This window comes from Topomyia yanbarensis, chromosome 1, assembly GCF_030247195.1.
Source record: "Topomyia yanbarensis strain Yona2022 chromosome 1, ASM3024719v1, whole genome shotgun sequence".
NCBI classification, from domain to species: domain Eukaryota; kingdom Metazoa; phylum Arthropoda; class Insecta; order Diptera; family Culicidae; genus Topomyia; species Topomyia yanbarensis.
Genome location: NC_080670.1, coordinates 188,915,969 through 188,931,633, shown reverse-complemented (window position 1 = coordinate 188,931,633; position 15,665 = coordinate 188,915,969). Strand labels below are relative to the sequence as shown.

General features: G+C 38.3%; 2 protein-coding genes across 3 annotated transcripts in view; one reads left to right on the top strand and one right to left on the bottom strand.

Moving 5' to 3' along the window:
* Window positions 1–15,665, top strand: part of LOC131684730 (uncharacterized) — a 654,472-nt gene that overhangs the window by 265,701 nt on the left and 373,106 nt on the right. The gene's annotated exons all lie outside the window — the stretch shown is intronic.
* LOC131684750 (uncharacterized) overlaps window positions 5,673–15,665 on the bottom strand; it is a 130,910-nt gene continuing 120,917 nt past the window's right edge. Inside the window, exons 5-8 of the mRNA XM_058967881.1 lie at window positions 8,216–8,336; window positions 7,896–8,157; window positions 7,700–7,823; window positions 5,673–7,638 (exon numbers count right to left, since the gene is read on the bottom strand). Of these exons, the coding sequence (XP_058823864.1) occupies window positions 7,393–7,638; window positions 7,700–7,823; window positions 7,896–8,157; window positions 8,216–8,336 (753 nt within the window). The 3' untranslated portion in view covers window positions 5,673–7,392. The remainder of the gene's footprint in view (window positions 7,639–7,699; window positions 7,824–7,895; window positions 8,158–8,215; window positions 8,337–15,665) is intronic.

Below are 15,665 nucleotides of genomic sequence, written 5' to 3'. Positions count from 1 at the left end.
CGAATTGCTCGAATCCAATATAATGGAAAGCCCATTACATTGGATTCCCCATACTTGTACAGATTACTCCAAGATGCTCCAAGATGCGCAGTATATCTGTATCAGTACGTATAAATCCACAAAATAACTTGTATTCCGTTTCAGAAACCCCAATGTTGCAAATCCTTCGTCGTTGGTACTGTGATGTAGACGGTGAACAAAACTTTTCTGTCCAATAACACTCCCGAGTAACGGATAGAACCCACTTTCTTGATGACACAGGTTTCAAAACTTATCACCTTACATTTATCGACGTTGTTCTACATGCCATTCAGCAAGTACTACTCTTCAACATTGGTTCTATCATCTCGGAGCATAGCAGAGACGATCCTGAGACAATTGAATGAAAGACTTTCCGATGAGCGTAGATTAGTTTTCCAGACTTTATACGGGATTGTTGATAAATAAGAGAAAGATTAGTAGTCCCAGGTTACTTCCTTGAGGGACACCGGTTAGCGTTTCAAATACGGTTGAGCGTGTGGATCCAATACTAACAAAAGCGGATCTTTCGGAGAAATAAGAATGCAACCATCTGGCTACCCATGGAGGAAAACCTAGTCGCTGCAGTTGCATAGCAGTCATGTTGTGAGGTACCTTGTCGAATATTTTCGTGAAATCAAAATAAATTGCGTCCACTCGACGGCGCCGGTGGTTGAGTGGTAAGCGTAAGTGCCACTCATTCCAGTTGGCCTGGGTTCAATTCCTGCCGAGGTCGTTGAAATTTTTCTGAGGTGAAAACAAATCTATTTTCACGCCTTCCTTCGGAAGGGAAGTAAAGTCGTTGGTCCCCAGTCCATGAGTTGATGGATCGATATCTAGTCCAGATAGTGGAGTCATTTCTCAGGTGAAGATTTGCATCTCTCTATACTTACTAACACATATCTCCTCCTCCCGTGATACTTGTGCAGTAGTATATACGGCCTCTAGCAAAAGCAAGTATCTGACTAACATCCCTTCCCTTTGCTTCCGCGATCTACGTTCAGACCTTGTCGGACCCGGAATTGATCAATAAAACAGTTCAGGATTACCAGGAGTTGCACATTGAAAGATGGTTTCGCTACTCCCAAGCATAATTATCTACTGATTCCCTGTGCAACTTCAGCTAACTTCCAGATTGATAACGGAGTAGCAGCCAGGGGTGGTCGTACAAGCACAGTCCTGCAAGGCATTATATTATACATTCGCTCCTTTCTGGGTTGACCAGTTGAATACCATGGTCGATCTAGCGACTTAGTTTGTATGCTGGTTTCCGATCCACTGGAGCCTCGATGACCCTAAACTGGTGGTTTGTCGCGATCGTCGCTAGTCGGTATAGTTCCCAACGGTGGAGCTAGATTAGGATGTTGGTGAAGAATTCCCCGACGAAAGAATATCTTCGGAAATCGTTAACGAACACGTTATTCTTGCTTCGATACTATCCGGTAGTGTCTGTCCAGCGATTCCGGGTGGAACATTGCTTCCGGTTCACTGGTGTCCTGACAACCCAAGCCGGTAATTTGCTACGGACTAGTCCCTGACGATGGATCTTTCCTACTCCGACGAGGAGCTCCAAGGCAGTGGTAGATCTTCCGAAACAGACGATATCCGGCCAGATGCCGAGGTCGGTCCTGTGATTCTGGGTGGACTTCCGTTTCTCAGGTGTCCCGAACACCCATCGCCAACTATAGGTGACACTCAGTTTAGTCCCCGGTGGTAGATGTAGCCTCCTTTGACATTGTCGAGATTGCCAAGATCGGTCCGACGATTCCGGTTGAGAGATGACTTCAGGTTCGCTGGCGTCTTGAAGACCATTAACCCTGTACTACTACTTCGTTTCCCTAGCCATTTTCGGTGGCAGACGCGATCTGAACGACTGTTCCGTTCACTGCGTCCCATTTTCCCCGACCCCACACATTCTTTGAAGAAAGTTGTTCATGTTGACGTCTCTCACCGACGATGGAACACCTTTCGTTTTGCTCGTATTCGAATCGTGGGCATTCGAAGACCACGTGCTCAGGTATTTCCTCTACATCATCATACGCGGTGCAGAACGGCAAACTCACGTGGCCGAACCTGTTCAGATACTCAGTGCCGTCACCCATGCAGTTTCCGCATATCAGAGCACCGATGAAGAGACACTCGCCAATAATCGCTTCTTTACTGCTGCTGAACGCCGAATTGTTGACCATGATCCGTGATGGTGTCGATATCACTTTTACGGCTCTCCTGCATGCGTAGTAGATCATCACTCTTAACTGTCCGATTTGAGTGGATGGTAGAATTTCCGACCGAAATTCTCGCCTGCTGCATTGCCTTTCGGTTGCTTATCACAACGAGATGGTTTTGTGGCAAGCTAACGCCAGCTTCTTCGCGCGCATCCTGTCTTCCACAACGTCTGTCGCCTCCATGACGAGTACTTCTACTTCCTGTAGTGATTCATCGATAACTGCTAAGCATCACGTCATTTCCGAAACCGTCAATCTTCACGCTCCTGGGAGGCGCAGCTTCAATACTCCGTCATACATAGCATTCCACAGGGTCGGACCTGGTATGGAACCCTGTGGAACACCCGCTGTTACGGTTACACTTTTTCCGGTGTGTCTATATCGTAGATCAGTGTCCTGTTCTGAAGTAGTTCTTCAAATTTATACAGAGATATTCGGGAACTCTCAATTTGAACAGTGAATCAGCGATTGCAGCCCAACTAGCACGGTTGAGGTATTTTTACGTCCAGCGTAACCACTCCGCAATAACGGTTTCCTCTTCTCTATTGTTTCTGCGCGGCCCACAGCTTTCACGACCGTTCACATGGCATCAAACGAGAATTTACCTTTCCGGAAGTCGAGCTGCATATTGGATGTATGTTGCAAACCTGTCAAGGCTTACTTATTCAATTACTTTGCCGACTGTATCCAACAGACATGTCAACTTGTATGCTGAAGGACCTCCAGAAGGCGTGCCAGGCTTGGGCAACAGTACCAGCTTTTGTCGCTTCCAGATGTCGGGGAAGTTATCATCGTCGATACACTACTGCAAGGCGGTCCGAAACATGTCTGAGTTCGTTGGGATTGCTGTTTTCAGAGCTACATTGGGGATGCAATCTGGTTCCTGCGCCTTCTTGGCTCTCAAGGCTTTTGCTTCCGCTTCTCGTTGGTTACTCGAGCTTCTTTTTCGTGGTCATCCTGAACCTCGTAAGGCATGGGCGGCCAAGCTGTCGCTCCATACAGTCGAAATGTGCTTCTACGATTACTCTCATCCTCTCCGGTGCTGCGCCTCTTATCTTTGTTATGGCAACTCTATAGGCGTCGCTCCACGAATTTGAATTAGTGTTGCGATAAGCTCTTCTCTGTAGGCTGTGGTCGCTGTGGGTGTACTCATCACACTTTCCAATGCAAACTTCCTGCTAGCTCGGGATTGGAGAAGGACTAGACCTTTCCGGCGGCAGATGCAGGTGGTACAATCGTTGGCAATATCTACATTCAGCTTAGCTAAGGCCTGAGGTAGACGGGGCCTCCATGGGTTGGTGAAGCGGCTGCCCCATTCTACTGCCCAAACATTAGGATCACCGGTTAAGATGACTGGTTTTTGATTGGTTAGCTCTTCTGTCAGCTTGCTGAGCATTATTGTGAATAGATCGATCGTCCATCTCGGAGGTGCGTATCGGCTCCAGAAGAAGACTTCATTAATTTTGGCGATAGAAAAGTCTTCAGCTGCGCGATAAACCACTTACTGAAATGGATATCTTCCCGTCGTCCAAATCGCCGATGATTTGGATATCTTGTTTCCATCGCCGGCCGGAATACGGTAGCTACATCACAGGTAGACTCCGCTACAGATTGCCACAGCAAATGAAAGTGAGTTGAGGTTGTTTGCGTTACCTCCGCTGTAACTTCGTTGTAGTCGCGCGTTTGAAGGCCAGACTTCGTGGGCGTTCTGTAACGTGGTTGCTAACTTCTTTGTTTGCGCAATTCAGACATTTCGGAGCCTGTTGGAAGTATTTGGCCTTGTGACTTTCATATCCGCACAATCTGCGTAATATACTCCTGTCAGGTCCACTGGAGTTTCCAGCAAGATGGCCGAACTCTTGACACTTGAAGTACACTTGCGGTTGCTGAGAGATATTCAGTGGATCTTCCTGATTTTTGGTGCCTAGTTTGCTGTTTCGATTGGATGTCTAACCGAAGCCACTTGCGTGCTGCAAGTTCCCTTCCTCATATGGATCGTCATCTGCTCTTCTCCAAACTCGTACTGCTCTTTCAGAGTTCCTCTTAGCACTTCTTCCTTCATTCAGATCATTTCATTGAATGGTTGCCTTCGGGTACAAGGCTCTCATTTCCACCGCGTCACTCAGGGTTTTCTCGGCGAGGTCATTGTAAGCAGAGCTGTTGGAGTTCGGTTCTTTTCCAAATCCAGGACCATCTCCCCGATTCGGGTGCGGCTCCCTGAGCCCCGGGTTTGTCCGCATTGCGCGTAGTACCTTCTCGTACGAGTCATCGTTGGTTTTGAGTGTTTCACAATTGTTTCGTCCCTTACGGAGCTTTCGCTTTTCGGACCAACAGTTTTTTTTTCGCATTCCGTTTTGTGCTACTGACTACTTCCCATTGGGTGTTTTTACCCAAATTCTTTATTTGCTAAGCGTGCAAAGGTGTCGGGATCCTCCTTGTGTTTCTTGGAACCTCTTGGTCTTGGTCTCTTTGACGTAGAGAAGTACACGGTTTCCGTCCTCTGGGATCTGTCTTTCGTCAGGTAAATTTCCCTCACTTTTGGCGGTGCCACAGTTTTCCTTACTTCCAAGGACTTGTTGGCCGCCGACGACTCATTTTCGGTTGATTCCGCTTCCGGCTCCAGTGTTCTCCTTTTCTTAACGGGCAATCCAAGGTTTTCTCGAATCTTCCAATCCAGTGTCTTGATATTCTTGTGCTCTCTACTCATTTTAACCCACATTAAACCCACATTTTGTGTACGAACTCAAACATGCCATTTCGTACAAAAAACGTGCACATGTTCGCCTGCACAACCGAACCCATGTACGTACACGGTGTGCGTACACCTCATGTATACATAGGTTCATGGCACCAATTTTCTCTTTCTCACTCTCATCATCACTAGTGCTGTCTCTTTTTGCCTTGTGCGTATCGTTCTCGTCTACGCACCCGGTGTTCGCACACGAATGTTTGAACTAGAGTTTGTACATCGTTCGCTTGTGTTCGATGTTCGAGACAAACCTGTTCATCAACACGAAGCATGTTTGAGGTTGAACGCGTGCACGATATTTTGTACACAGGTACAAACTTGTTGATGTTCATGAGAAGTTTGGTTTACATTATTTTTTAATTTATATGCACTATTAGCCATAAACAAAACATTTTATTTTACACGCACCGAAAGTATGTAGAACATATTGAGTTGAGCAATTATGGTTACAATATGGAAAGGTTAAAAACTGCTAATTTTGAGGTTAAACTAAAACTATGCTATAAGGCTCTTGCGTTCCATTGGTTCAGAAATTGATTCGGCTGTGTCCTAAAATTATATATCTTATATAAATATTGTTCGAATATAAGTTCCAATATGTTGATCTAAACAACAAATCAAGTTACAAGTTAAAAGAAGGACATCGGATAGTTTGAGAATATATTGAACCAAGGTCCAACTAAGTTTCTATATTTATTATTATCTCCCCTCGCTATTGTATATGATATGTATATTTTTATGTAAAACTAAACCTCTTTCAACAACTACCATAAAGTAGACTTGCCTTTTTTCGACGCTGACCTTATCGTTAGAACTGGAGATTTCGCTAATGTTTTAATTCATTTAGCAGTAGATTTATTTTATTTAATTACCTTGATTCTAGCGTTTGGCTATTTTTCGCTCGCGAATGAACTGCGGTACTTCTCGACCGGTTTACTGTTCCATGGTCAATTTGTTTGCGATAATGTTGAGTTCTACTCTACCGTCTTCTTTCGGGTTTTGCTTCTACTTAATAAGCTGCTACGGATAGGGAACCACGCCGAAATGCAACTTATAGATCATTTTTTGATTAGTCTGATGGCATTGCTTGGGCGTAATATAAAACTAGTTTTTTTGTTGTTGCAATCGCACTCATCTAACACATTGTCTTAACGTGTGATAAACTCAATCGGATTCGGTAACGTTTTATTTTTTTTGCGGTTCGACAATCATGAACCAACAATATTCACAGTTTCTAACGTGTTAGGCAATGGCGAAGTGCCTCCGTTTTACGGGGGAACACATTCAGGGGAAAAATTTCATCTGTTTACTCTGCTTATAATCATCCGATCATCACATTAGAAGCTTTCGCTGCCATTAAGTTCTTTACTGACTCAGTTAACCTCACTTTTCTTGTCAGCTCACTAGTACTGTTAACATGGACTAAGAAAATTTTTGTGGGCGACTAGATTAGCTGGAAGGAAATCGCAAAGAATTTTTCTAAGTCCGTGTAAACACAGTACGAGCAAACTGTCAAAAATTAACACTCGAGTTCATTTTTGGCATCACCGTAAAGTATTCAATACGGAAACATTGAACCAATAGGGTTCTTTACGGACACAGTTAACTTAACTTTTGTGACAGTTCGCTAGTGCAGTATAGATGGACTTGGATAAATTTTATCGACGGTTCATGTAAACAGTACTAGCGAACTGTCAAAGATAAACACTTGAGTTCATTTGTGACGCCGCCGTAAATCCTTTTGATGTGATGGCTTGCTATTAGGTTTTTACGGACGCTGTTAACCTCACTTTTCTTGACAGTTCACTTGTACTGTTTACATGGAAATTTTTTTTTTGTGGACGACTTGATTTGCTCGAAGCAATTCGCAAGAAATTTTCTAATGTCGTTTTCGCTTGAGGCAGAAACTAACTCAGTTTCGGAACTATATGCTGTCAAACCGTTTGTTTGAAGCCAGTTTCGAACCTAGGTTATGCTCCACTGAACTGAAAACCGAGTTAGGTTCCAACCTGAAATATATTTCGGGTTCACTCGCACTACCGCTGTTTTGCGAGAACCCAACTCAGTTCCATTAAAAACGTTTGTTTGAAGCAACTAACCTGGGTTAGTGTCTAGGTTCTCAATCGAAAACGACATAAGTCGATGTAAACAGTACTAGCGAACTGGCAAAGTTGAACATTTGAGTTCATTTGTGACACTGCCGTAAATCCTTTTGAAGTGATGGTTTACTATTGCCTAGATCAATAGGCCACGAATCGAATAATTATCTACCCTCTCATTGTATCGCAAACACCGTCAAAGTGTTCATGGCTAGCTAGATGTAGGCGAAACGTTTCTAAGCTACTACTACTACTGCGGCACAGCAGCAACTCTAACTGCAGGGTCTAGCAATATCAAATATTACCTGCAGATGGCACTGTCATCGGTAGCGCATATGCTGTGGGCCGGAGCAAGGAACAGCTTACCGTTGGAGCAGGCGCATAGCTGATAGATTTTACTGTGCGATGGCAGGGAAGAAGACGAGGCACTACTGCCACCACCAACACCACCATGTTCTCGCAACAACGATCCAGAAGACACAGAAGTTGATAGAGGTTGAACGGTTTTCAGGTTTGGCAGTAGAATGTTGGTGGCGTCCAGTCGGATCTGTTGGTGGGAAACAATGGGATCAATTTAGCAAGTAATTGACGTAGAGGAAAATACTGACACTTCCGGCCACTGAGTGTAGTTTGAGATCGTTGAGACAGTTGGCTTCTATGCTGCCGGCGCGGGACTGCACGAATATTTCCTGAGTTGCCCGCATTTCCAGAGATCGTGTAGGTGACTCTAACCTTGATTAAGGAATGAAAATAGTATTGTCAGTAGTTCCCATTCTTCTCATCAATTCCGGTAATCAAACTCACTTCAAATCTTTCCCCGCCTCCGCCCGCACCAGAGGCGTCTGTATAGAATCCTTAAATATCACGCCACCTTCTCCTTCGACCCGCAGCGCAGTGGCCCCGATGCTAACTTCGTCTCGGTCTACCGAAAACAGAGAAGTTCCGTGAGTATCCGTCACTCGGAAGTTGTTCGCCAGAACCTCCAACCGGTCGTGACCAAGGAACAGTTGATTTTCCAGATAGCCTTCCGAGTCCCGTGTGTTGATGCTGAAATTTCGTGATGATTCTAAAAAATAATGCAAATTTTAAACTACCAACCTCAATAACAAAAAAATGTCACAAACCTATTGAAATTGGTTGACCATGTTTCGACCGGATCGATGAAGCTCGCAAGATGTCCAACACCAGCGCCTGACCGGTCAGCTGGATCCCACCGGAAACTATCTTCAACTGACCCATTCCGTCCTGCAAGATAGGAGAAAAAGAAGACACCAATTAGTGCCGCCTGCTGCCTGCACTTGGATGGAACCGAACAGAGTCAATCAATAATCCAAAAGGAAAAATCGGAAATGAAGAAGTTATTCGTTCCCCTTTTTTCATCAGCCCCCATACCCGGAGCCAAAGATCGTTATCACCCGGTCTAATGTGCGAGTTAGGAAAAGATTCCACCCTGCGCTTAACTGAAGCGGACAGCTGGCAGAGTCGGGAAACACTTCCCCATTCAACATAAATAAACAAACACGTGTCGCTCAATCAGTGTATATGTCCTTAGCCTACTCTTTTCGTGGGGTGTGTGTTTGTGTGTCGGCTTGTTGTAAGAGTAGCATGTCAGACAGCTTTTCCCACACTAGCGGTTCCAGTTCGTTTCGTTTCAGAATATACGGGGTGAATTTTTTTGCTCTGCTCTGGCTTTTTCGTATTTCCGTCGGTAGGATGATGGTGGAAAGTTTCAATTTCACCCATCATATCATTGTCGGGGAACGCTGTTCGCTGGCTGGATTTCAATGAAGCGGGAAAGTTGTGACGAGGGGTCCAATGAAAAGATGAATGAGCTAATTGTATTGCAAACTATCCGGACTGATGTAGGAAAGATGATTTGAGTTAATCTTCGACAGAATAGGTTAACCATATCAGGCAACTAAAAACCCAGAATAGTCGAAAGCGGATTGCACTTAACGGATTCCACCATTACGTATTCCGACATGATGATTTGTAAAGAATTTATTGGTAGTACCCGGATATAGATCGTGCAGACGCACATCAATCTTATCATTGTCGACACGAACTTGATTCTAACATTGTTATACTTAACGACGTGTTGGATGTGGTTTTCCACAACAAAACTTTCCGCCATGACCAAAATTTTTAAATGCCATCGGTACAGTATTACGCGTGTGGTGGAATTGGATGACGATGACTTCCGTAAGCCTAAGCTGCATTTGCTAGTGTCACCATATCAGCCCCGTGAAAACCCAGGACAGTCGAAAGACCCCGCCGTTACATCTCACTTGAACGTGCCTGGAAAAATACTCTCCGGGTTTACGGCAGTCAGAATCTCTGCCAGAATGGCTTCCGTAAAAACTCGGTTTTACACAACGCGGTCCTTGCTACATCACCATCAGCGAAGGTTTCAAGCAGTTGTTGGAGAAAGCAGCAATTCTCAACTCAGCGAATGAGAAGAATTATTTTGAGTTGGTCCGTGAGCCGTGACCGGCGAGGAATGTTCAATACTAAACCCACATCATTGAAGTAGATAGGAAACATCAACGGTCCCAAGTAGCTTACCTGGGCTATTCCTGAAGTAGAAGTCGATGTGGGCGCCTTGAAATCTAAAAAGGCAAGCATTACTTCTCGATTTGCAAGCTAGGATCAAACTACCATGGACTCCAAAAAGTTTAGCCCACAATTGGAACAGTTCGACTTGTTCTCACAATTTTCTCTGTTTTTAAATGTTATAATAGCAATATGACGTTAGTAACTGGAAAAAATTGCGAATTTATCATTTTTGTTTTTTTAACTGCCCTCCATTATAAAAATTCAACATCTAAATATAAACATGGCGAAATTTAAACAAAGAGAAACAAATGTTGAAACGGACTTCTTACTCGGCAAAAAATATTTATTCGTAAAAGAGAACAAATCAAAAGTTCTCCTCTACATCCCAAGACAGACAGTTAAAACCAGAACATGTCCTGGGAAACCACGGACGTACGGTCACCCGAACAATGAGATCTCGTATTTTTTACTACGCTTAAGTCCAGAAGTGGTTTGTTTGCCTCCGAAATCTTTATTAATCCTGGGTCCCCAAATGGCTCCAGACATCGATTTCCATCATCTACTCGTCAACCCAATTCCGAAAATACCCAACTTTTAAAAGTAACAGCTACCTATTCTGGGTTGTTAAATTGTTTAAAATTGTTTAAAATTGTTAAAATTGCTTAAAATTGTTTAAAATTGTTTAAAATTGTTTAAAATTGTTTAAAATTGTTTTAAATTGTTTTAAATTGTTTAAAATTGTTTAAAATTGTTTAAAATAGTTTAAAATTTTATTGTTTAAAATTGTTTAAAATTGTTTAAAATTGTTAAAATTGTTAAAATTGTTTAAAATTGTTTAAAATTGTTTAAAATTGTTTAAAATTGTTTAAAATTGTTTAAAATTGTTTAAAATTGTTTAAAATTATTTAAAATTGTTTAAAATTGTTTAAAATTGTTTAAAATTGTTTAAAATTGTTTAAAATTGTTTAAAATTGTTTAAAATTGTTTAAAATTGTTTAACATTGTTTAAAATTGTTTAAAATTGTTTAAAATTGTTTAAAATTGTTTAAAATTGTTTAAAATTGTTTAAAATTGTTTAAAATTGTTTAAAATTGTTTAAAATTGTTTAAAATTGTTTAAAATTGTTTAAAATTGTTTAAAATTGTTTAAAATTGTTTAAAATTGTTTAAAATTGTTTAAAATTGTTTAAACTTGTTTAAACTTGTTTAAAATTGTTTAAAATTGTTTAAAATTGTTTAAAATTGTTTAAAATTGCTTAAAATTGTTTAAAATTGTTTAAAATTGTTTAAAATTGTTTAAAATTGTTTAAAATTGTTTAAAATTGTTTAAAATTGTTTAAAATTGTTTAAAATTGCTTAACATTGTTTAAAATTGTTTAAGATTGTTTAAAATTGTTTAAAATTGTTTAAAATTGCTTAAAATTGTTTAAAATTGTTTAAAATTGTTTAAAATTGTTTAAAATTGTTTAAAATTGTTTAAAATTGTTGAAAATTGTTGAAAATTGTTTAAAATTGTTTAAAATTGTTTAAAATTGTTTAAAATTGTTTAAAATTGTTTAAAATTGTTTAAAATTGTTTAAAATTGTTTAAAATTGTTTAAAATTGTTTAAAATTGTTTAAAATTGTTTAAAATTGTTTAAAATTGTTTAAAATTGTTTAAAATTGTTTAAAATTGTTTAAAATTGTTTAAAATTGTTTAAAATTGTTTAAAATTGCTTAAATTGTTTAAAATTGTTTAAAATTGTTTAAAATTGTTTAAAATTGTTTAAAATTGTTTAGAATAGTTTAAAATTGTTTAAAATTGTTTAAAATTGTTTAAAATTGTTAAAATTGTTAAAATTGTTAAAATTGTTAAAATTGTTAAAATTGTTAAAATTGTTAAAATTGTTAAAATTGTTAAAATTGTTAAAATTGTTAAAATTGTTAAAATTGTTAAAATTGTTAAAATTGTTAAAATTGTTAAAATTGTTAAAATTGTTAAAATTGTTAAAATTGTTAAAATTGTTAAAATTGTTAACATTGTTAAAATTGTTAAAATTGTTAACATTGTTAAAATTGTTAAAATTGTTAAAATTGTTAAAATTGTTAAAATTGTTAAAATTGTTAAAATTGTTAAAATTGTTAAAATTGTTAAAATTGTTAAAATTGTTAAAATTGTTAAAATTGTTAAAATTGTTAAAATTGTTAAAATTGTTAAAATTGTTAAAATTGTTAAAATTGTTAAAATTGTTAAAATTGTTAAAATTGTTAAAATTGTTAAAATTGTTAAAATTGTTAAAATTGTTAAAATTGTTAAAATTGTTAAAATTGTTAAAATTGTTAAGATTGTTAAAATTGTTAAAATTGTTAAAATTGTTAAAATTGTTAAGATTGTTAAAATTGTTAAAATTGTTAAAATTGTTAAAATTGTTAAAATTGTTAAAATTGTTAAAATTGTTAAAATTGTTAAAATTGCTAAAATTGTTAAAATTGTTAAATTGTTAAATTGTTAAATTGTTAAATTGTTAAATTATTAAATTGTTAAATTGTTAAATTGTTAAATTGTTAAATTGTTAAATTGTTAAATTGTTAAATTGTTAAATTGTTAAATTGTTAAATTGTTGAATTGTTAAATTGCACTACCAGTGGATGCGAAATTTAGCAGGTACCTTTCATACTATTGCTGCTTGTAAAGGGCCAAAATAGGGTTCAGTGGACCCGTAAACGGAGGCATTTACGCGCATTCCGCCCGAAACAAGAACATCCGGTCACATACATAATAAAGAATTTCGCAGTATCAGCTCAAACCCGCCTGATGTTTGTTAGAAAGGCGCGTCTCACTCGATTCAGACCTTCAATATTATGATAAATTTTTTTTGGTGAACCCACATGAATTTTGAGATGCCAAATACTACGAAAAAATTAGATCGAAATAGAAATTTTCACCACGTTTAAAAAAATTAACTCTTATTCATTATGGCGATCTCAACTTGCATGTTGGAGTCGGTATTTCCAGGAAAATCACATAAGAAAAATCCCGGGAAAACATTCGTTGAAATCCAGATTAAAATTTTTGCAAAATTTTTAAAAAAGCAAGGATTTAGTGGAAGTCAGCCGGCTGAGAAGTGATAAAATGACGTAAAAAAAGAATGCTGTGACATTGTTAAATTTTTATAGTTTTGTGCTATACACTGAAAAGTGAGCAACTAGCAAAAACTCATCCGTTGAATAGTTAAATCATGCTGAAAGAATGCCGTCCTTAGGTTTGGTACCGTATAGTAAATCTTACTTAAAATACCCACAGATTTGACTCAAGGAAGTCACCTAGGACAACTGATCCTTAGTGTATTCACCAACGAATATCTCTGTAAACGCATCATATCTGTACGATTTATTCAAGGTGATAACCTCAAAGTGTTTAATTCTGTTGCGCAGCGTCTCGGCTCTGTCGTATTTCAAGCTGGGTTTTCAGGTTAATTGGCCGAAGCCCATTGGGTCATTTGACAAAACGCAGTTAGGCCGAATGTCGAAATACAACATATACTGTTTGGTTGGATATATCATATTGTGATTATATCGTATAATGTGTTGATTGTTGCACAATTTTCTTGTAGACATATATTAAAGAAATGTATAGAAAGAGCAGCTCATGTTGAAAAGAAGGAAAAATAATCATAAATGTTTGAAATAATCACTACAAATACCATAAATACAAGAATAAATATACAGTAATCGATTTAAGACAAGACAGTCACATTAATTACTAATTAGTTTGTATAAAGATTTTTTTATTACGGGATTTCAGTTAGAATGGACATTTGTAGTAGTGACATTTTTGGCCAGCCGAATAGCATTGGAGCAGATATCATTTGGCCTAATGACAAAATTCGGCCAAATGGCATTCAATCAAATGGGTTATACCAAAAGTTTCTTTTACAAGGGATAAACAGCAAACCGAAGACAGACGTGATTTAGGCCACAAACTAATTATGTCGGCACACAGCGAGCATTGGAAACCAGTTAGAACTTCATCTATAAAAAATTCTCAAAGGAAAAAATATATTTTTCGTTACTTTCCATTGGTTTCGAATATTTGAAAATTCAACACAAAATTATTGTAATTATTTTAGATCAAAAAGTTAAACTATTCCCATCAGCACAACCGGAGTTATTTGCGTTGAACCAAATTGCTGGTCAATATGTTGAAATTGGCCCATGCATTAAAAATCTGACCAGGGTTGAAATATGTCTTCACCAAAGAGTAAAACTATGTGGTAATGATCCTCTCTAGTTCATACCTTATGAGCTTGCCATTGTATAATAAAAAGGCATGTTGACTACACATATAACTGATCAAACAGTTTTTCTAAGGTGATACAATCATTTCATTCGCCGTATGTGAGTTTATCATCGTGTCAATCACAATATATTCCATGCAAACTGCAATGCCTTACCTCCGTACAATTTTGAGTAGAACTTTTGATGGTATCCAACGGGGAAAAAATCGGAATGGTGAGAGAGAAAAGCCATTATGTGAAAAATTTCCCCCAGAGACAGGATTCGAACCTGCAACCCTTGGGACTCTGGCCTAATGCACAATACGTTTATGCTATCCCTGGGATATGATAACGTCCCAGAAAGAATACATGATTATACGCATTGGCGATAAGGGATAGCATAAGAGTTTGTGTATTCGGTCGGAGTCCCAAGGGTTGCCGGTTCGTATCCTGCCTGTGAGGGGATTTTTTCACGTAATTGTTTTCGCTTAACTCACTATTTCAATCTTTTCCGTTGGATACCACCAAAAAGGCTTAAATAAAGTATTGGCACGTCAACGTTAAAAACCAAAAAACATTAATTATTTAATTCTGAGCATCCAGTGTGGATTGGAGAACTGAAGATAGATCACAATTTTTTTCTGTCACGATTTGTATTTACTTTTACTGCGTCATTCTACTGACGAGCCCGCCAGTTAACTCCCGTTGTTACCGGATAGAGTTTGCTTGGTTCCGAAAATACCGGTACTTATTTCCATTCAACTGTTGATATTCCCGGGATTTTTAGTACTGCTACCAGAACCTTAGTCCGACCTGTTTTTATTGATTATATATTATGCACTGCCAAAGAACCATGGCTTCTGTCACTACTCCTAGAATAGTATATTTCAAAAAATACCGAAATTCACGAATAGCAAGTATTGTTATATCCATGCATCTGGGTCACTTAATTTATTGAACGTGCTTAGAATTCCAATCACTTTAATTCAGTTCCATCATACAAGGAATACAATACCAATACCGTTCAGATGGTTGGCCAAGACGGGAGTCTCTACGATGTGAATGCCGGTGGTTTGAGTATCATGGCAAGTGTAAGTATCATAATACACTGAAACCTCCATTTACGAACTAAGCTGGGAGTTCGTAAATTGAATTAGTTCATAAAAAAAAGTGTTCGTTATTTGAGATTTAGTTCGTAAAAAAGTTTGCTCTACATTCATATTAAAATTCGTTGGTTGTGCAATATTTATGATAACCCTAACAATATGAGAATTTTTGGAACGGGTTTGACAAGTAGATGATGTAGGAACCTTTTTGAAATCCAAGATGGCGACTTCCGGTGTACCAATATTCACGATAACCCTAACAATATGGAAATTTGAACTGGAATTCGTCATCCTAAGCTTAAAATTAGCTTCAGATATCGATTTTAGTCATGTACTAGTCAAACCCGTACCGTAAATAAACATTTTTTGAGGTTATAGTAATTTTTTTTAACCGGATATCGCCATCTTGGATTAGAAAATGGCTCAAGACATCGATTTCCGTCATTAAATCGTCGACCCCATTCCCATACCCAACTTTTATTAGTAGCAGTTAGCTAAGAATATGTAAAATTGTGTACAACTTCTTACTCAAACTTTTTTTACGAACTTGGTTCGCAAAAAAAAGAGTTCGTTATTTCGAATTTAGTTCGTAAAAAAGTTACGTAAATTGTAAATATTAAGTAAAAAAAGAGTTTGTAAATGGAGGTTTCAGCGTAG